Source organism: Fusarium flagelliforme (genome assembly GCF_020744385.1).
Source record: "Fusarium flagelliforme strain FIESC 12 MPI-CAGE-AA-0113 chromosome Unknown B0J16scaffold_4, whole genome shotgun sequence".
In the NCBI taxonomy this organism is placed as follows: domain Eukaryota; kingdom Fungi; phylum Ascomycota; class Sordariomycetes; order Hypocreales; family Nectriaceae; genus Fusarium; species Fusarium flagelliforme.
Window position 1 is genome coordinate 950,479 of NW_025763506.1, and position 21,298 is coordinate 971,776.

The following is a 21,298-nucleotide window of genomic DNA, read 5'->3' on the forward strand; positions in this document are numbered from 1 at the left end:
ACTGATGAAGGAATGGTATTCACATTGGAGAAATAGTGAAAAAGAATACGTAAAAAGGATTGGGATTACAACACTTTGCCTACGTATCACTCGAGAAAAACAATTGTGATAACTCCCCCAGGCAAAAGACGAGAGCCTCGCGGAAACAAACAGAGTGAGACGGCCTTGTTTCCGCCATGGTAATGTAGCCGCGCTAAATAACAAGCTCTGTTAATGCTCACACACATGTGGAGAGCCGTTGTCTGATCGTCCGCTCAACTACCGTCTGCAGCCAAGTATAAATACAACTCCCACTCACCATCGTGACCTTTTGCTCAACCTACCAAGCCTAATCACTGCTTGCGATCATGGAGCGCCTTCCAGGTTTTAATGTGGCCAACCACTTTGAGAAGCGCCAGCTTCTCATCGCCATCAACTGTGTCGCTGCTCTCTCCATCTTCTTCTTTGGGTACATCATCCGGTATTTCGTCAATGAGTGAGGCTAATAAGTGTCTAGTTATGATCAGGGTATGATGGGCGGAGTGAACAACTCGAAAGATTACATCGACTTAATGGGCTTTGGTTACGTTGATGAAGAGACTGGCGAACCTGTCGTCACAGACAGTCTTCTCCAAGGTGGCATCGTCTCCGTTTACTATCTCGGCACCCTCTTCGGCTGTCTATTCGGAGGATGGATCGGAGATAAACTTGGACGAATTAAGACCATTGCCATTGGGTCCGTTTGGGCTATTTTTGGTGCTGCGTTGCAGTGCTCTGCTCAGAACCATGACTGGATGATCTGCTCCCGTGCAGTTAACGGTATCGGAACGGGTATCCTGAACGCTATTGTTCCTGTCTGGGCTACAGAGACCGCAGAGCATACTTCTCGTGGTCAGTTCATTGCTATTGAGTTTACGCTTAACATCTTTGGTGTTGTTGTTGCCTACTGGCTTGAGTTTGGTCTATCTTACATCGACAACAACGGTTCTCAATTCGGATGGCGATTCCCTATTGCTTTCCAAATTTTTCCACTCCTTGTTCTTCTGGGATGCGTTTGGTTCTTCCCTGAGTCACCTCGATGGCTTGTCAAGGTTGGTCGCGATGACGAGGCGCAGTATATCCTACAACGACTCCGTGGCTCAAGTGAATTCGACCGGGCTCGTGCTCACGCCGAATACACTGACATCAAGAACATTGTCCAGCTCGAGAACAAAGAGTCTTCAAAGAACTCGTACCTTCACATGTTCTTTGGTATCGGATCAGGTGAACTCTATACCGGCCGACGCGTTCAGCTTGTTATTTGGGTAAGTCTATTCTTCGCGATATCATTGTTGCCAATGCTAATACCGAAAAGCTTCAAATCATGCAAGAATGGGTAGGAATTGCTGGAGTAACAGTTTACGCCCCAACAATCTTCCGAATCGCTGGCTTCGACACGCGAAAGAGCCAATGGATCTCTGGTCTCAACAACATCTTCTATATGTTCGCCACACTGATATGCGTCTACACCCTTGATCGCATTGGCAGAAGATGGACTCTGTACTGGGGCGCTGTAGGCCAGGGAATCGCCATGTTCCTCGCCGCTGCCTTCTCTAGGCTCGGCCAGGACGCCAGAGATGCCGGAGATCTGGACAAGGCTAACTCATATGGTGCTGCTGCTGCTTCCTTCGTGTTCATCTTCACCTTCGTCTTCGGCGCTACATGGCTGACCGTCCCCTGGCTGTATCCCGCCGAGATCTTCCCCCTTCAAGTTCGAGCCAAGGGTAACGCGTTTGGCGTTTTCGGATGGTCTATTGGTAACGGTTGGCTAACTCTTCTCTGCCCCGTAATGTTCTCCAAGATCGGCGAGAACACGCTTCACATCTTTGGCGCCGCCAATTTGATTGCTATCCCAATGGTCTGGGCTCTGTACCCCGAGAGTAACCAGCGTACACTGGAGGAGATGGATCTTTTGTTCGCTGCTGATACACCTTGGGTTTGGGACGCTGAGAAGAAGTTCAAGGAGTTGAAGGAGAGCCAGCCTGGACTTGTTACTGCTGCAGCCCATAATCGGGATGTTATGGATGTTGAGACTGGTGCTAAGTCTAGCGATGATGTTAACATGAGTGCATGAGCCTGTAGAAGAGAGGGAATTGATGGGATTGCAAACGCGTCTGTCAGTTCAGAAGTGTAAATACTGGTGGGGATCAAATTTGGTCTAGATAAATGGAAGAGGTAGACCTCCTTCCGAGACTATATACAAAACATCACAAATTATGTAACTAACCTTGTCACGATCCTATTTGATAGGTTAATGGGAAATTTAAGTTCTTTATTCAATCTAGTCTACCAACGTGCCCACAAATATCTATCCATTGGAACTCATTAAGCTTTTTTCATCAATCGAAATTTTGTACGCCAGCCCATGCACCTTTCTATATATAATATGCAATGCTCTCATTCTCTATCATTGAGCAACGGCTCATCCTCTTGAGTGCCAGTTTGTCCTTCCTCCTCTTCGTCATCGTCTTTCTCAATCAAGGTGCCTCCAAGAGGTGGAAAGTTAGAAAACAGCAGAACTGCCATACCAATCATTGCAATAGCCTGTCCACCAGTCAGCAACCGAAAACCCGCTTACGATCAAAGTTTACATACCGCGTTACAGAAAAAGGTAGCATAAGCCTTGCCAACCTGGGCCAAGCTTGCGAAAATGAAGCCAAACAAACCCTGTGTAGCAAGTCTTGCTATATTCTCTACTAACGTGACAGCATTGAGAGCATCAGCACGTTGGGAATCTGGACACATTTGAGTTACGACTCCTTTGGCTGCAGGCGCGGTTCCTGAGCCGAAAGGAAGAAGAAAGGCGGCTGCTTAATTAGTAAAGCCTCCAGTCTTGCCAGAATACTTCTACTCACCGAGATAAATGTGCCATCGCTGCGTTGCGAACCCTGAAACTGTGGTGAGAATGCCATCCACGACTAAGCTATATCGCAAGAAAACAAGATCAAATCGAGTTCCTTCATCTTCCTTGTTGGAGCTGACAGCACGATAAGGCTCATGATCCGCTTGCTCACCCACAGTCGCATCAAACTCCCCAGCAGTCGTCGGAATATGCTGAGTGGCCGTCTCATCCACTTCTTCCTCCGAACTGGTCTCGGATCTAACATACCAACCACGTCCCCATGCAATGATACGAGGAAACAGAAAGATCAAGAAGAAGCTTCTCATGATAGCAAACTCGGACATGAGCCAACCGTTGTCTCCCTGAGTGAAGCTGAACGCTGCCGTTGCATACATTTGGATCAGAAGAGGAGCATAGTCTGTCGCTAGCACACCAAGGAAGATACCAGCACAGAGGAACACCACGCCAAGGTGCTTCTTCGTCTTTCCGTCTGCGAGGCGCAGTTTCTGAGGCGTTAGAATCTTCAAAGGGGTGAGGAATCCAGTTGGACGCTTTTCGCCATTGGTCATAGACTCTGGGGAAATGTACGGCAGTGCGATCCATACGTAGATGCCTGAGAGGATAAAGCAACAGAAAGAAGTTTCGAAAGGTGCTTTTATGTCAATGTCGCCCAGCATTCCACCGGCTGATTTGATTAGTTCACTTCTCAAATCTGATGAGGATGAATTGACATACTGAGATAACCAACGCCTTGTCCCAACATGATAGCACCCTGAAGCCTTCCAAAAACTGCTGTTCGTCTTATCGGCTCGACGACTTCGCCTGCGATAATATTGATCACGAGACTAGTATATGATAAGCGCCTATGCAATTATTGGTCAACTGGAGGTCTCACATGTAACCGGCTGGGCCTCCGAGAATGGTGATCAATTGGGTAGCTTGAATGATCAACATTCCCTCCCGCTTGCCCGTCAGAACACCAAGAATTTGCGTTACCACTCGGATGGCTGGGATAAAGATCTGCACCAGCAGAGCAGCACGGGGACCGAACTTTTTAGCTGTCCACCCCGCAAGGAAAAGGTTCATTGTCCCTGTAAAAACACATCAGCATCAAGGGAGCGCAACATGTTACTCAGATGATTGACTCACCGCAGAATGTTGTGCTCATTCCCAGTATACTGAATTGAGTAGCGGTCCCAGCCGCTATCTCATCCCGACTACACCGATCGCCCGGACCATCATACGGCGGATGCGAATCATAGAAGGTATCACATGTCATCAAATGGAAAACATAGAACAATCTTCAAAAAGTCAGTTCGGCACTCGTATGCCTTATCTCGGGAATACTCACGGAACTTGTGTAAAACTGAAAGCCAACGTGATAAGAAATCCCGCAAGTAAAATTCGATGTTCAACATGGAAAACTCTTCGGAGCCAGCTGTTCTTCTTCCCTTCACCCTTATTGGGAAGAAGGGGTGTTGTTTCGTCGCCTGCCATGGTCGGAAAAAAATGCAGTACTAAGTTAACGGCACAGCGAATGAGGCGAGGAAAAAAGTCTTGAATGATAAATACGGCTGCAAAATCGCGTCAATCAATCGGTGAGAGGGGCAATCGAGTTGCCTTATTTAGTATAGCTTGTCGGGGTTGTACGGATATAGCATGGGTTTACTGCGGGGTGCAGACACAAGCACAGGCTGTTATCAGCAGATACTGGATGAGAAACTCAACAATTTCACGATGGATCGGCTGAAGCAATTGTTAAGAAATGAATAGGATTGGCTGTAGATGAGTGAAACCAGCATGCATTCGTAATTGGCCTTCCCTGCTGACTCAAGCCAATGGGTAATGTCAAGATCAGCACAGAGGTCTCATCTAAACTTATTGTAGGGAGGCACAATCGGGTCCCCAGCATCTTCTAGGCCCGACCAACTCATTTCCCTTCCTCCAACGCCGAAAATGATAATACCTGGCTTCTGTTTGGGTAGCAGCATGTATAATAAAGAAAAGAAAAAGGAAAAGGGAAGTGGAGGAAAGTAGAGGAGAGGGAGGAGTAGAGGATAGGGAGCAGAGGGTTGATGTTAGTGAAAGGATTCCATGCTTGTTGAGAACTGAAATTAGGGCACTGCCCCAGAAATGCAGTCTTATACGGCTCTCTCTCGTGGTTACAAGGTGTAACTCCATCGAGCGATGCTAAGATTCAGGCGGAGAGGTATGTTGTTGTTTAACTGGCATCGCCTTGATATAAGGGAAAGAGACTTACAGGAAGAGAACAAACAACACATAAGTAACTGGTATGAAGCGTTTGTCAGGGTCGGGTAGAAGTGAAAATCAGGTCTTGTCTACGCACCAGAGAAATATCACTCAGCCTGTGTAACTCAGTTAGCGAAAGCCTATACAGAAAAAAAGAATACTTATCGTGAGGTTAATCTACGTATTAAACATCTAATTATGCTTTCGTGGGTTAGATTTGGAGATCGAGGACAGCGGGGATGGATACCTGGAGCGGGGGCGTCGAGAAGGGCAGTCCTTTTTCTTTATTTACTTTCTAGACAATCGAGGTGGCTGGTCGGTAGGTAACTAAGAAGTAGATAGGTAAAAAAGTGCAAAATACCTCCTCCTGTTACTCCACCGACCAAACCACCAAGAATGTCCATCTCATCTTAAAGTCCTCCGGTGGAAGGTCAGGGTCTGCGTGCACCCTGTACCGCTTGATTGGCGTGCGTATCTTGCGTCGAAGAAGGATTCTCTGGAGCTTTGAAAGCAAGACGTTTAGTTGGTTCCCGCTTGAGGCAGCCCTGCAGAATCCTGGGAGCGCCATCGGGGGCATCCATGCTGTAATCCCTTCTGACAGTAGTCTTCGGGCTCCAAAAGTGAAGATTGAAGAACTGAAGGGGTATCATCGACTCTTAGTAGAGGGGTGCAGGAACAAAAGAACGGGCAGAAGAAACAGAACGAAAATATATCTGCTTCAGTCTAGGACACTCTCTTGATAGCAAGTCTAGGTCCTCCTCCTTGGCACGTCCCTTGATCTCCACGTAGAAGTGGTGCAACTTTTTGGCCTTCGCCAGATGCTTGAGAAACTTTGGGTCTACCGGGCAATCGTATTCCAGATGCAGGGACTCCAAAGTCGGGTGCACAGCGTCAATCAGCTTCACAAGAGCATCGCCTATTGGCGGCAGGCCCGGTGTGAGCATCGGGTGAGTGCGACTCTCCAGGGAAATGTTCCGAAGGCGCAGAGGAGTTGAGCGAGCGTAGTGTGCGATAGCTTCAATATCCGACCGCGTGATCTGACGCTCTGTGCGTATAGAAAGCTCTTCTAGATGGGGAAGCAGAGGCAGGAGTTGACTGATGGGGTTTGGGATGGTGTCATTGATGCGCACCCTAAGAGAACGAAGGGTCGGTCCCCACACCTTGCAGGCCTCCTGTAGGGAGGGCAAGTCAAGCAGCGTAACACCCCAATCCAACGTTCGTAGAGAAGGGCACGTCTTGCTAACCTCGAGGAGAAGCCTGTCGCTATGCCGACGGTATGGCTGTCGATCGAGACATTGTTCCAAGCGGAAGTACTTCAAATCGGGGAGATAGTGACTTGAAAGGGTGGCCATCAGGTCGCTGGCTGGTGCAGCTGCCGTGAAGCTAGTCAGCCCTTCGTAAAACTCCGAACAGCTACGACTGGCCTCTTCTACCTGACCCGGCTTCTCATCATCGTATTTAACGAATGTGAAATGCCGCACCTTATTTGAGCATGAGCCGAGTAACCGCGCTACACCTCTTGCCTGTTCTTCCAGACCTTTGGGAAGCGTCTTAGGCGACCATTCAAGTGACAAGTGACTGAGATTTGGGCACGCTTGGACTGTCTGGATCAACTGTTCGATGTTAGAACAGTATCCAGAATACGTGAGCCCCAGGTTTCGGACTACGTCGGCGCGAGAAGGCCTGGCAGAGAGTGCGAAAAGGAACACATTGACGGCTTGATCCAGGTTGCGACCGTACATAGATTCATTCCATCGACAGAAACAGGGATGTCTGTAGATGTGCTTCTCAACAATATCCTGCAACAATTGAGAAGTGCAGGCCAGGGACAGTAATGTCTTGTTCCATACAGACTGCGACCCATCGCGCTGCTTTCCATACTTCACCACGTGGTCGACGATCGTGAGGTATATATCGCTGTGTAGAGTGACTTGTTGTTTAGGCCGGTGCGCCGGGTCAGGTGAAACAGGGTCATCCTGGGACGGCACACTCTGCTCTCCTTGTATACTGTCGATCGCCGATTCCGGAGGGTGGATCATGGTACGCGAACGTTTGGGGGACCTTGGTGGTGAAGTGCCAGGATCCCATGGCGGAGAGGCCATTTGAGAAACTTGACGTTTGGGACCATGCGGGACATTCTCTTGTCCCTGCCTGCCGGGATTCACTTCCGGCTTTGGCATTGTGAAGTCTTTGTTCTTGTCAATGGCTATTACCCATGTAGAGAGGTATGGAAGTCGACTTACAAAGGAAAAGGCCTTTCTTCATTAGGTAGTAGTAAATGTAGTAAATGTAGTAAATGTAGAAAAAGAAGAACATGGTGAAGAAGGGGAAAGGGGGGAGGGGAGTTAACTCATTTTGTATTCGGTCATAAATTATTTATTTTTTCTGATTGAAGGATAAAAGAGAACCTAACGCAATATGTTCAGCTTCTGAGTTGATCATAAGAAAAAATTACTATCAATCTGCGTACTCACCAAAGTTTGCTGTACATGGACCCATCCATATCCCTTGAACTTGATGGGCCTTGACAGGTGCGTACTTCGAAACGAGCATCATTGGCTAACCTGATGCGTCAGCCGCTACCGTTCTGTTTTCTTTTTCTTCTTTTATTTCATAATACAGCCACTGTCGTAATTGTGTAGTTAGCTGCCTAGTGAGTATTGAAAGGTCGTATTCGAAGAAGTAGAATAATGAAAATAAAGAGCATGAATAACAATGTGGGCTTGTTGAAGGTAAGTTTTGAAATTTCAATAGCCCGGTGCTGAAATATTGGATGATGTAGCCAGGCAAGAGCGGACGAGAAATTATTAAAGTCATGGAAGGGCGAGGTTGGCGAAGGTTAGTTGGGAATATAATTTTCTTTATATGCGATTTACGGGGTTTGTGGCTCTTAGCTCTTAAATGTAAAATATTGATGAATTAAAATTCGACCTGCTATCTGATGGATTGTTCAGAAACTCACATGGCCAAACTCTTTCTGCCAACTGAGTTTTTCTCTTGTCCAGGTGTCACCTGTGCCCACCCCTACCATCTCCTGGAAGCCAGACTGCACACTCATTACGAGACCTCGAAATGCTGGCATCGTCGTACCTCCTGGCCCTTCTGGGCCTCGTATGTCCGGCATTGGTCGGCACTCAGGTGCTAACAAATCACCAAGAACTTGTGAACACCACTCTCGCCGCCCTCGGAGGGGTTGGCCCTCTCAGCCAGCTCAAAGGAGTCACTTTCCAGGCGGAAAGGTTAGACACCAGGTGAATTTAACGTAAATAGCAATACTGAAAATTCCAGAATCTACCGGTCACGTTCCCTCATGCAAAGCTACCAACCCATGAGGGCTGATACCTCAGTCATGTCCTCTGGATCACAGAATGTTTCGTATAAGCTCGACGGGGAACATTTGCAGCAGAGGATTGATCGCCACGCTACTCCTTCTAGTAGGTTCAGGCATCAGCTCGAAAGTGATGGAGACTGACCTTTGGATCAGGCAACTGGCAATGGGGCTCGACTCAGCTCAAGCCGCTTGACTTTTCGTTGGTTGTTCGTGATGGAGACGATGGCTTCGCTTGTTACGTCAAGGGAAACAACATGATTCACCTTGACAGCAATGTCACCTCTGGCTATACCGACTGTGCGTAACCCCTCCCGACCCGCCGAAGACTCGATAAATACTGACATCGACAGCTGCACTGGCGCATAATCTCGTAACGGAAGCCAGGATGCTGTCCCCCCATCTCTTATACCAGGTAAGTGTCGTGGCGCTGGCAACAGCGTTATGTCCAATTGGCGCTAACGGGTGTCTAGATGAGGAACGCGACCGTTTCCATAACCGACGTCGAGATCAATGGTGTTATCTTCCAAGGCAGTAGGTGTCCCTCAATGCTACCCCATAACACCGCTTACAATTCGAAGTCCACAACGTTCAACAGGGCATCACGGTAATCCTCGACCGGCAGACGAAACTGCCATATATCATCCGCCGAACCGAAAGCCATCCCATCTACGGAATAGCGTACAAGGACCTGTATCTCTCGTTCTACAAGGATGTTCAAGGGATTAAGTTCCCTCATGCCATCCAGACCGTCTACAGTGCCCAAAACCAACACATCAGCGCAGTCCTGGAAGACTTTGTGATTGATCAAGTCGACATCAACCCAGACTTCCCAGCCGACTTCTTCGATGGTATCCCTGAGAACGAGAGCATGGGGCTCAAGAGTGCACCAGCTCCATCCTCTGTTGTCCCCAATGGTCTCGTTACCGATTACAGCTCCAGTATGCTGGGATCAGGAGTCCCCACAGGGGCTCGGGAGATCAAGGAAGCTCATAACCCAGTTCAGGGTCTTTCGCAAGTTCATTGGCTGGTCCTAAACAACAATGACGCACTTGGCTTTAAGCTGGTTGTGATTGAGTTCGAGAAAGAGGTTATACTTTGTGACGCGCCCCCTGAGTGGAGCGAAACAATCACGAAGTGGGTGGCAGACAACCTGAGAAAGCCCATCAAATACATCGCGGTACGTCAAACATATCGACTGCGTCACGACAAAAGCTAATCCAGGTAGCCATCGCATCATCATCGTGATCACTCGGGTGGTGTGCCTGACTTCGTCAAAGCGGGTGCTACCTTGATCATTCCCGAAGTTGCAGTTGACTACTGGTCCAGCATTCCCAACGCCAAGTTTATCACCTTCAAGTGAGTCACACCGACGCTGCCTAAAGGCATGATCTAACAATCACGCAGTCAAACGCATCCTTACGTCCACCGTGACGGCAACATCTCGGCCTGGTTCAACTGGGAGAACCAGGCAGCACATGCAGCTGACTGGACCTACGTCGTCATCACCCAGCGATGTGCTACCCCTGACTCACCAGTGGTAGCCTTTGAGGCTGATTCCTGGGAGGCTGGTATTAACATTGAGCGTTCAAGCATAGGGCAAATGAGACAGTGGTTGGATCAGATCGTCCTTGATGGTCTACCCAAGCACACAGTGTACGTGACATTGCTTTCCCTATTCCAGGATCATGCTGACGATCTTCCAGTGTCTTTCCTTCGCACGGCGATATTGCTCCGTTGAGGCAGCTCATTGATAACACCGCCTATCCGTACCCTGAGTATGATGTCTCGCATTGGAGGAAGGGGGCAGCTATCTGCAAGTAGAGTGCTTAACATCCGACATTGGTCGATGCGCGATTCCATAGAAGAAGAGTGGATATATTCTGTCTAAGATTTGGTCTTCAGTTTTAAAAGTCCAGGTTGAAAATGTTAAAGTCATTAACGTTCTATACCACGACTGATCTCTGGATGAATAATGATAGAGTTTAAGGCCTAACACCTTGTACAAACGTCAGGCAGAACGGACGCTAGTGGCAGTTAAGGCTTCCAACAACGTTTACATTTGAGCCATCATAACTCCAATATTGACCTCGCGGCATACCAGGATGTCTATTGCCATCGTTATGTGAGTCATACCGTCAACGTTATCGAGGTTCATTTACAAAGGCTTATCTACTCAGGCCAGAAAAGTGAATGGAATTAAATATTTTCCTGCTAGGTTTACGAAATGCTTCATTTCTCAGCAGCTGTCTCTTGGAAGTGGGTCATGATGGTATGTGTTGTGTTGTTAAGTGTAAGGTTTGGCTTCGATTTCAACCAAGGTCAGTTACTATGACTTCGATGCTTAAAGGATATTCGATTTCGGTGTAATCTTTGCCAGACCGAAGGTTGTGAGTCACGATGTTTGCCTCAACATAAGGTTTTCTCCAGTTATAAAAGGCCTTGCTGTGCCCTACTCTTGCCATCGTTTCTCCTTCTCTTCACCATCTTGTTTCCATCGACGCCTTCCTTCCTCCAACAAATCCTTGTTACCACTGTGTTTTGGCTAACAGTAAACGATGGCCTCTCGCGACATGATGTACACAATCACAGTCTAGACGATCAGTCTAGTCACTGTTGTATAGCTCAGGCCGGACTTTGTGGACTCTATTGTGGGAAATTATTACCCTTTGTGACCAGCAAGGGCAGAGTAAATACTATTATGAGGTGTTGTGTAGGTTTCAGATTCATTTTCTTTGATGTGTGATTTTTCTGAGAAGGTTTACACAAAAAACATCCCCCCATCACTAGCATATTCCTTTTTCCAACGCCAGTACCACACTAGTCACGCCGTAAGGAGATATTGGCTGGTCATTGTCGATGTTAAGTTTCTGAGTCGCGTTAAAATAGGGATACGCAGAGAGGAACCTGATAGTTGTAGTTGTCCGGTGCAGTGGTCTTTGTTAGGGTTGTGGGAGATGGATCATGAACCCTCGGCCACTAGAGGCGTCAACCATTATGCTTACTTCTGTCCATCCCGAGCTCTTGGTGTGAACACCATGTTCAGCTTGGGCAATTCCAAAGTGAAGCAATCACGCAGGCCATCGATGAATGTCTCCGGCTTGGTACCAGGTGCGAGCGAGATATCGTAGTTAGAAAGAATCTCGGTCAGCACATAACGCATCTCCATGAGGCCCAGTTGCTTTCCAGCGCATGCGCCACGGCCTGTTTGTGTTAGAGACAGTTGTGACAAGGAGATGTGTGCTTCTTACCAGTGGAGAAGGGAGCGTAGACGGACGAATCAATGGTTAACTCGGGCTTGGTGGTCCATCTCTCAGGAATAAACTCGTTGGGGCGCGCAAAGCATCGCTCGTCTGCGGCTGTTAGCAGTCGGCTAGACACGGGCTGGAATATCCCTACCCCGATACATCGTATAAGAAGGAGCATGGAAGATTGTATCTCCGGGGATAAACACATCATCCAATTGCATCCCTTCGGGGGGCGTCATTCTCTGAAGTCCAGACATGAGAACAGGAGTAAGTCGAAGTGACTCATCAATGCAAGCCTGTAAATACTTAAGCTTGCTCATGGAGAAGTGATCTGACTCCTCATGGTTGGTTCTGTAATCATCGATCTCAGCTTGGAGCTTCTTGCAGATCTCAGGGTGGAGAGCGAGTTGGTGGAGCAGACATGATGTTGCTGCAGACGTCGTGTCACTATCCAGAATTAGCATTGCGTTAGGTCGACGGTCATATAGAATAGATTCACCTTCCGGCAACTGCGATGAGATGAGCGTCACCGCAAAGCCTCATGTAGTCATCCTTCGTAGGATTCTCAATAGCATCATAATCCTCCAAAATGAAGGAAAACACATCCGGTTGCGCTGGCTTGTTCTACAAGATGTTAGACAAATCACACATCTCAGAATGCACTCACGTTTCGTCTAATCTCCACCTTTTCCTTCAACCAGGACTGGAAAGACAACCACGAATTGTTGAGAAAGGGAGTTTCTTTAAAAACACTAAATAGCCAAGTGACTTGTCGGAAGGCTCCCATGAGAGCTTGACTCTCGTGTGAATCTTCCAGGAACTTGTCTCTTTTCCCTTTGACGAGATAGTCGAAGCTAGTGCCGAAGGCGAGATCGCCGACTATGTCGAAGGTATAAAAGTTGATCCAAGCTGAGACGTTCATTGGTTCACCGTTGGTCTTTGTGATTTGCTCGGTTAGTTGCTTGGTGTATTTGACAACTCGTGGTTCGTAGTCTCGCAGAGCTATCACGAGTTAGTGTTAGAAACTCATATATGTGATTGGCGCGTCCATACCTTTGGCCGTAAAAGCCTTGTCCCACGTCTTGCGTCGAATGGCATGACGCTTTCTGTTTCTATCCGCGAGCAGATTAACCCATGGGTGTGCGACATTATAAAATGGGCCTTTGACAATCGGTGAGTTGTTCGCATGCATAATACGAAAAGCGCTTGGTGTCGCGATTGAGAGCTCCATGGGTCCTTGATATTCTGTTAGATATCCACTGTAGCATCACAATGACCAACATACCAATCCTGACGATATCTCCATATTTCTTATGCAACTCCTGGACTTCCAAATACATGTGCTCTTCCTTGATAGCTAGCCAAGTAGCGTATAAGTTCGTGAGTCGAGCGATGAAAGGACCGGGGAACCTGTTCAGACGATGGAAGAAAGCTCGGTAGGTCAAGATGCTGATTGTCATGCCGGATATGAATGAGAAAAGCAGCTTATTAGCGGTGAACATGGCATCAAAGTAAGCCATAGACCGAAATTGGATAAGAGCGCATGGCACGACGGCTTCGTAGGTTATCCATGCATAAATAAATGTCATCGTCCAGAGATCCCATTCACCTTTTCGTAGAGCAGAGACATGACTTAGAACACCAAGACCGAAGAGACCCGCCAAGGTCTCCCAAGAGACAGGAGAAAGCCCCAGAGAATTCATAGTGGGCGACAAGAGGTTTCACATGCTTCAAAGAGTTCCTACGTTTTGGGGGCCGTCGCTGGCTTCTTATACGTAAATCCTCCTCGGGCACCACAAATACGAGTAAAATGCAGTGAAGACCGTTTCTAGAAATCATGGTCACACAGCATGAATATTATTCCTGTGTGCGTGCCCGAAGCGGGTTGAGGTCCGCTCATGCAGGACATGTCCTCGGCGATTGGTTGGTGTTGACGTTTTCATGCGGCTCTACAACCCTTCATTCTTCAGCCAGGTGACTAATAACATCTGTAAGCATGTGATTTATGCTGCTGTCGCATTGTATAGTCACCATCAGACCATTTTGCCGATGCATGCGAGCGGCAAGGGAGCGCAGATCCGGGACAAAAAGGGACACAGGGGGAAGGAGAGATGGCATTATGCACTTATATGTACTTTTGTCACGGTTACGGTTACGGTAGCCGTTTGCATTATTATTCGGGCTTTGTGATGCAGTCGGCGGAGTTATCATTCATCGGGTCTCAGACATAGATTGGGCTATGCGCGACCCTCATCACTGAATAGAGAGTGGATCGCCAAATATCAACACCAAAGAAAGGTTGATAAAAGTATCCCCATTTTATTGGCCAGGATGGAGTGGATATTTTTGTCACGGAGCGAAAAAGCTTTGTCATTCCTGTCTCGCGGCCTATCATTGGTCAGAGGGTTGAGAGACGAATCAAATGGGTCGAATGTGCCTGCTAAATAAATCCGATATCAACTGTTGGTTCCTGCATATAGCCTCGAGTAGGGCCTCTGATGAGAGTTTCTATTGTACCTAGGTATGCAACGCTCTCACAGGAAATTGTTCGACTCATTGCAAAATACCGCCGTCTCGCTTCTTCGTGGGGTTTTTTATGTGGAATAGGTCACGTGACTTGGGCTCGAGGACGGATGCATGAACTCAGACCCTTTTCTCAAAACTGGTCTCAAAGAGCACCTTGCTCCCATATATGTTATCGCCCATTTCGGATACAGTACCAACTTGTAAACCAGTTATCTTCTCAGGGGTAGAATCTAATCAAGATCATTATCTTACCCGCTTGCTCGTTTAACAATGTACCCACAGGCAGGGATAAAAGGCCCGGAAAGATGAATACTTGAGATACCAAACTTGCATCCACACGTTCAGGCCTCAGCATCGCCTCTTCCATCAGCGGTACACTGTAAAGTCTAACCCAGCTTGGAGTGAAATGGGTTATTCTAATAGGTAAACTTCGTCACATCATCGTTGAAAGCATCCAGATATGTTCAATTCAAAAAGCCCATCCCCACAAGAAGGACTCCAGGGTATGTCACGACTTGGCATGGTCGCTCACTATCGAATCAAAGCTCCCGCATTTCCCCGCAGATTCTGTGCATTCCAGTCAGACGCGGCATAAAAACATCGGCCAAGTTCGTTTATCAGCGGATCGAGTCGTAGCTGTTGATCGAGACGCGACGCATCAAGTCTTTCTGACGACATTTGTACTCACATTAATGAGAACAAGGTTCCCGCACAGACTGACAGAGTGCCACAGCGGGAGATCCGGTAATTAGCAACGGCTATCAACCCAAGCACTCGGTGTTGTGCAGTTGGAAAATCAGCAAGTCTTGTCCTCGATGGGAATGGTTTATCAATTGAGTTTGAAGTTTATCAAGCGGGCAACAGTCTTAGCATTCGCACTAGACAAGGGTTGGACTGTCACGAGACCCACGGCGAAGATAGCGATTTATGAGGAGGCCGGACCATCACGGCTCGGTCTCCGATGTTACTGAGAGGGGGTTCTTATCCACGGTGAGCTTGGCACCCAATTGAAGAGGTAAACGTCAAGCCACAATGCAATGGATAAAAGCCGCAGACACCCTGACATCGTGAGTCTGTCATTTATATAGCTTCGAAAAGTCTAGACCTCTCTAATTATTAACGAATTCGCCTTGATGCAAAATGTCATCGGTTTCACACCCGATGTGAGCTAAACCTCGTTCAATGTTAACCCCGTCTTCCATCCATTTTAGGCCCTAAACCCCGGATTTTCGCTCCACGACGGATACCACGTTAGACTGAAATCTTGGTCGGAGGGTCGGCGTTGGCTCTTGTCTCGAGGAAAAAACTGCGCAGGAGCCATTTTCATTAATGCTGACCATTCCCCTCCCTTCATTTTTGTTTCTGCCTTGCCCCGCGACCTTGCCTTGCGGGACTTCAACAGACCGAGGCATCTCCTCTTTTATCCTGCTTCACTCTCCAGATCAATTGAAGGATTGAATTGAAACAGGCTGTCGATACAGCCTCTGTTTCTCATCAAAATGCTCGTTGCGGACTCTCGTGCAACTTTATAGCCCGAACCTCAACGTCATGGCCGGGCTTCAGCCCGATATCTACGCAGCGATCAGCATCACTTGGATCGCGGCGTTTGTAGCGCTGATTCTGCGACTCAAGGCTCGGGGGATGATGAAGACGAAGTTGTGGTATGATGATTATTTCGCCATTGTCGCATTGGTATGTTCCCTGGGTGATCAATTGCGCACGTGCTCACCGTTTGACTGTAGTTCTTCATCACGAGTTATTGTTCCGTCACCATTTACTGTATGCACGACATTACCGAGAATACCCACCTTTACCTCAATCGCTTACGTTTCTAGGGACCCATAGCTTCAAGCTCGGACAGTCAATCACCACCGTAACAGACCCAACCGAAGCCGACTTCGTCCAAGGCCGATCGCGATTATTACTCTGGATCTGCGAACTCCTCTACGCTTCCTCGATCGCCTTCTGCAAACTCGCCATCCTATTCTTTTACTGGCGCGTCTTTCAGTATACCTCGATTCGATATGCGATTGTTGGCCTGCTCGTTGCCGTGAGCATATGGATCACCATCCGGACGTTCATGGTGATCTTCCAATGCGTCCCGGTCCAGGCATATTGGGATAAGAGCATCACAGGGGCAAGATGTCCATTCAACGAAGCCAATTTCTTCTTCGCCACGATTCTCGTACACACAACTATGGACTGTATCATCTTGATTTTGCCGGTTATTGAAGTCATGAAGATGACGTTGCCTTTATCGCAAAAACTTGCTGTGGTAGGACTGTTCACCTCTGGAACTGTGTTAGTCTGCTCCTCCAATATGATGAAATTTTGGCTAACGGTTGCGAAGTGTCTGCGTTGCGTCGGTGTTTGTGCTGGTACATTCGAAACACTATAACCCTCGAACCGACGATATTCCCAGAGACATGGCTCAAAATATGATGTGGGCTGCCGTTGAGATCAACATGGCAGTCTTCTCAGGTAAGCACGAATGCGATGCTTGATGGACACCAACACTAACAGATGTCGTACATAGCCTGTCTCCCTATGCTTCGACCCATTTTTCGCCACTTTGTGCCCGGCCTCTCGACAACAGAAGAATCAGCTCGGGCACCTATAAGTCTAAGCAACGTCCATTCGCACCCTATGAGTCCTATGCACCGGACCAGTACACAGTTGAAAAAGCACGAGCATCGAAGATCTGGTCGATCCAATCTACATGACCCAGAGCTAGGTGTATTTCATGGGTTCTCGGATATATCGAGTATCAGAAGCGTGGGTTCCAGATCAGAGAGCAACACCACATAGACTTTTGAGTAATATTTAATGAACGAACTTTAACGAAGACACCGATGTATACTATGTTTCGATGATATGTGATAATTTTTATTCTGGATGAAATGCTGCACGAGCCTCAGCCCGGAAAATTTCATTTAACGTTTATTAATCATTGACATTATTATTGCAGTCTTACGGTATATCCTTCTAGCTATCCTGCTCAGGACACCTAGTAAGGTATCCGCCACATTCTGACACCTGTCCCGGGATTGAAACCAGGAAGCCGACCTATGTATTCGAGTATTCGACGTCTGGAGGTGTTGAACCAAGGTTTAAACAAAAGTGTAAGGCTTTCCACACCCCATATAAAGGGAAGAGACTTAGAAATCGGCATGTGCAGGACGCATGATGAATTGAGCCCGGTTGTCTTAGGGCCATTGAAGGATGAAGGATATTCCACCACACCCTTCCTATGGGCATAACCATGATAATGACGAATGCCGAATGTGCCATATCGAACCCATCATCCTAAAATGTTGGAAATTGCGTATAGATGCATTTGAGTTTCAATATGCTGAGTATCTACCTCTTCTCGGCAGGCATATTCTTGATAGGTGTTGTGTTCAGCTTGCAGGAAAAGAGTATAAATTCGTTAATGTCGTAACGGTAGCCGATGGTGATAGAAGTTCCAATCGATATCGGATAGCAGTTGATCCGAGACGTCAAATGTCGTTGGAAAAAGTTCCAATCGGCAGTAAGCTTCGCGAAGTCTGGTCGTAGTAGCATCCGCACCTGTTGCTGGTAGCGTGGCCCATCATCCTAGGCAGCGGGCCATCCCCAAGGTATGAAGGAAAGCAGTTCGAGATAGCCATTTCTACTATTCGAAGGCATTTCCCATGCCTCTAAATCGCTTTCTTTGCCTTGCCCCTCATCGCTAAAAGACTTGCTTGGGGTATATGGAAAGTCGCCTGTAGTCCAGTTCGACTCTGATATCGAGAGTTACTGGGTGAGAACCTGACTCGATGATTGATAAGACGGCAGGAAGAAGAGAGCGTAAAGGTGTATTGAGATGCCGAGGAGAACAAGAACACACATGACGACCATGATGCTCTTGCGTGAGCCAAGTCGGTCAAAAGATTGAGTCTCCATCTTGTCCATCTTGAAGTCCATCTTGAAGTGAGGTAAGAGGCGTTGAGATGTTGCAATGGTGATCGAGTCGAGTATAGTGCCGTACGAAAGCTTCCGGCCGGAGAGACGAGTTTGAAGAGAACGGTCGGCCGAGTCAAGCTGTCAGACGAAACAAGCGGCTATAGCTCCCTTTTCTATTACCCTTCACGACCGGGAAATTACACCAAGTCAGATGGAGTCTTTCATCACGGAGGCACAGTCGCCTGGACACACATAAAGTAAGACCCCCAAGACCCCCAATGAACTATTTGGACTAGTTGGACCTGTTGGTTGAACATGGTGGGTTCTGAGTGGAGGCTCATTGGACTCTTCGTATTACAAGGGTCTATGCAGGGCTGAGTGGTGGTCAGACCGCGACAACTTCACCGACGATCCTTCTGTTGCTTGTCGCTTATTCCTCTTATACCACCGGTATAAGATACGAACTCGCTTCCTGATGATGAAAATACCCCGAGTCAAATCGTTGTCGATCCAAATGGTAAAAACTCCCGTAGCGAGTGAAGCGGACCCTGAGTTGTTGGTTGGCCCCTGCAAGCAGACCTGAATAATGCGATCAGACCACCTTTTTTCTCGGCGTCTTTAACCGACCCTGTCAGCTCTGTTGGTTCAGTGTGGCACAGTCCCTTTTTAAGACAAAATCCACCATATTGGGAGTTCAATTTCCAGGACGAGAAACGTTACACTGGAGCCAAGAATGGGGCTGTGACATTCACTTTCACATGATGACTTCAGTGGCTGGATATTGGGATTTGGACCCCTGGAAATCACAATTGGTATTACAAACAAGGAAACAAAATGCGAACGCGTCAAGAATCACTTTAGCCTTTTTATTCATGACGCGACTTGTACTCTGAGGACCAAATCTAGTACCTGCAGCACAGCCGGACAGCGAACAAAAAGCCCCTTGCCCCTGCATCATGCTCAGCCAAAGACTCCATATCTTACGTAGCTGTTTGAACATCGCTGACCCATTTCGAGATCTAGAACCTTGGCTGCAGGTCCACCACATCTGGAAACCGCCGAGGAAATTTCCACGTGCTGTGATAAGCGAGCATGTCGGTCCGTCCAGCATATCCTCTTTATTAATTGAGTAACGGACCAACACGACCGAGTTCTCAATGCCCCGAATCAACACTGAATGCCAAGCCAGGAAGGATCTCAATGCTGTTTGGACTGCCGTGTTTACCGAGCAGAGTTAAGTGAAGTTTGCGTCCGTCGTCTTGGCCTTTCTTTAACTCGACGCGGTGCTTTCCTGCCTTTGATCCTGAGTGAACAATGAAGGGCCACGTCCCGTCTTTCGTTGTGAAGTCGTGGATGCCATTGTAGACTTTTGTAAGGGTCTCTTGCTCTCGCTGAGGGACTGCGATGGAAACAGATGAGACACCAATAACTCCAGATGGATGCTTGGTGTATTCAGGTTGAGATCCGTCTTCCTCTTTGTATGGTACTCGTAAGCGTCTCAGCGTACGATCGAGACACCAGAACGGTGCTTTCCCGGGGTATAGAGCACGACCAGCAGCGGCATAAGCTGACGCGACAGACCACTTCAATTCGACACCGTCAGGTCTGAGACGGCCTCCAGGAACCGGATTGTGGTAGACGATTTCGGAGTTGGCCTTTTTGACGCGCTCTTGGATGACATCGAAATTCTTCTCATGAGGAAGAGTATATGCCCAATCGATGACGGTATTCTCCTCTAGGTTTCCCCATCTATGCGCCCGTCGCTTCTCAGGATCAAGACCATCCTGGAATGCTATAAGTTCGATATAGACGCCATCAGTGAACTCAATGAGCTTGTTGACCGTTCGACCGTCTGCATGTGCGCCGCCGTCGATCACGATGAGGTCATTTTCCAAGCGCTTAGGGAGCTCTTGTAACGTCTTATATGAGACGAGAACGACTATATGGTCGAGTATAGGCTTTACGTCGTCGCTTTCTGACATGTCGATGAGTTTGTTTACGGAATGATGCCATTTTGGAGTGAGGGGAAAGGCTCATCATGCAGAATATGGCGTAGCTCTGGACTGACTAATCATGCGTGGACTTGCGTCAACAAAGGCCAAAATCGCATCATGGCTTTGACATGGAATAGGAAAAAAGCCTTTAAAAATCGCATTTTGCTTTGAGAGTGATCTTTTAAAAAAGGGTTTAATTATTGCGTAGTGCCTATTTTCCTTATCACATATGCCACCCTTGAAGTTTCAAGAGGTCATGACTGATCCAGTTTGTCTAAGCTTGCCGCAAGTGATGAAAGATAAGCAGTTTCCTTTTGTGAGATGCATCTTGTGGCTGTTGTATATGCCGGCTGTTGTGATGGTTCGAGTGGTTTTGTGATGTGTTGATGTCGGGGGAGGGAAGAGGAAAAACAAAACAGGATAGAAGCAATGCATTTATGCTCAGCCGAAACATGATATTGGGCAAGGGAAGGCAAAAAAGTCACGTGTAAGCATTGGAGTCATCGTGCTTGAAAAGTCTTTTCATGACGAAACCTTATCTTTAGGCAGTTTCTCTTATTACTCTTCATCCAGGTCTAAAGCTTCGTTATCCCAAGATGGGTTCCAGACGTGTGGGTTCGTGCGCCGATGCCAAACAAGGAGACTTGCATAATAGGCTGTATGCCAACTTGATGTGATGGGATTAAGAATCTCAGCTATGTTACAGTATACTCGGTTGGTGGACAGTTCAACGTGGTTTCGTCTCGACTCGGCAGCGTGGTGTGTTGTCAGATCGCTCATCTTCCATGAGATATCAATTAGCAAGTAAGCATGAGAAGATATCAGAATCGTTCAAAGTCCCAGTAGTGAAGATGAGAGAATCTGTACACGAACTTTGCTTCTGTGTTAGCTATCGAAAGCTTAGTCTGGTTGATTCTAAGTAATGATATTCTCGGAAAAGTCTTTGCCCGGATTGGCGTCGACGGAGACAAATGCCACTACCCACCGAAGTTTATTACGACGACACATTGCCAATGGGCCTCGCAGCTGAGGGTTAAATACCAAGTTAATGCTATAGTCTGTCAGATAAGGAGTGGTCGAGTGGGATCCTCTACCTAATATCCTAAGAACTCTAAAACTCTCTACCTATAAACTCTCTCTCCCTGCTTGACCACTCCTTATCTTT

General features: G+C 47.6%; 7 protein-coding genes across 7 annotated transcripts; 3 read left to right on the forward strand and 4 right to left on the reverse strand.

The window, feature by feature from the left end:
• Nucleotides 1-326: 326 nt before the first annotated feature.
• B0J16DRAFT_340621 (general substrate transporter) lies at nucleotides 327-2,277 on the forward strand. The gene is made up of 3 exons (XM_046127706.1): nucleotides 327-448; nucleotides 497-1,283; nucleotides 1,334-2,277. The coding sequence occupies exons 1-3, from the start codon at nucleotides 348-350 to the stop codon at nucleotides 2,090-2,092; spliced, it is 1,647 nt and encodes a 548-aa protein (XP_045982523.1). The 5' UTR covers nucleotides 327-347; the 3' UTR covers nucleotides 2,093-2,277.
• On the reverse strand, nucleotides 2,272-4,396 carry B0J16DRAFT_371785 (uncharacterized protein). The gene is made up of 7 exons (XM_046130432.1): nucleotides 4,212-4,396; nucleotides 4,010-4,161; nucleotides 3,756-3,951; nucleotides 3,596-3,705; nucleotides 2,874-3,545; nucleotides 2,614-2,825; nucleotides 2,272-2,562 (listed from the first exon to the last, which is right to left on the reverse strand). Exons 1-7 carry the CDS (start codon nucleotides 4,355-4,357, stop codon nucleotides 2,416-2,418), a joined length of 1,635 nt encoding a protein of 544 aa, XP_045982524.1. The 5' UTR covers nucleotides 4,358-4,396; the 3' UTR covers nucleotides 2,272-2,415.
• Nucleotides 4,397-5,766: 1,370 nt separating this feature from the next.
• On the reverse strand, nucleotides 5,767-7,290 carry B0J16DRAFT_383950 (uncharacterized protein; the record flags this gene model as incomplete). Its single annotated transcript, XM_046131377.1, has 1 exon — nucleotides 5,767-7,290. One exon carries the CDS (start codon nucleotides 7,288-7,290, stop codon nucleotides 5,767-5,769), a length of 1,524 nt encoding a protein of 507 aa, XP_045982525.1.
• An 892-nt stretch (nucleotides 7,291-8,182) lies between these two features.
• On the forward strand, nucleotides 8,183-10,262 carry B0J16DRAFT_398473 (beta-lactamase-like protein; the record flags this gene model as incomplete). Its single annotated transcript, XM_046132391.1, has 7 exons — nucleotides 8,183-8,349; nucleotides 8,399-8,544; nucleotides 8,595-8,738; nucleotides 9,020-9,618; nucleotides 9,667-9,797; nucleotides 9,846-10,094; nucleotides 10,145-10,262. The coding sequence occupies 7 exons, from the start codon at nucleotides 8,183-8,185 to the stop codon at nucleotides 10,260-10,262; spliced, it is 1,554 nt and encodes a 517-aa protein (XP_045982526.1).
• A 1,177-nt stretch (nucleotides 10,263-11,439) lies between these two features.
• B0J16DRAFT_383952 (cytochrome P450) lies at nucleotides 11,440-13,389 on the reverse strand (the record flags this gene model as incomplete). Its single annotated transcript, XM_046131378.1, has 7 exons — nucleotides 11,440-11,642; nucleotides 11,690-11,791; nucleotides 11,838-12,133; nucleotides 12,186-12,310; nucleotides 12,354-12,688; nucleotides 12,740-12,922; nucleotides 12,972-13,389. 7 exons carry the CDS (start codon nucleotides 13,387-13,389, stop codon nucleotides 11,440-11,442), a joined length of 1,662 nt encoding a protein of 553 aa, XP_045982527.1.
• A 2,371-nt stretch (nucleotides 13,390-15,760) lies between these two features.
• B0J16DRAFT_355501 (uncharacterized protein) lies at nucleotides 15,761-16,716 on the forward strand (the record flags this gene model as incomplete). The annotated part of the gene is made up of 4 exons (XM_046129418.1): nucleotides 15,761-15,904; nucleotides 15,955-15,991; nucleotides 16,048-16,513; nucleotides 16,563-16,716. The coding sequence occupies 4 exons, from the start codon at nucleotides 15,761-15,763 to the stop codon at nucleotides 16,714-16,716; spliced, it is 801 nt and encodes a 266-aa protein (XP_045982528.1).
• Nucleotides 16,717-18,878: 2,162 nt separating this feature from the next.
• On the reverse strand, nucleotides 18,879-20,216 carry B0J16DRAFT_340626 (glyoxalase-like domain-containing protein). The gene has a single exon (XM_046127707.1). It carries the CDS (start codon nucleotides 20,119-20,121, stop codon nucleotides 19,294-19,296), a length of 828 nt encoding a protein of 275 aa, XP_045982529.1. The 5' UTR covers nucleotides 20,122-20,216; the 3' UTR covers nucleotides 18,879-19,293.
• Between the last annotated feature and the right edge of the window lie 1,082 nt (nucleotides 20,217-21,298).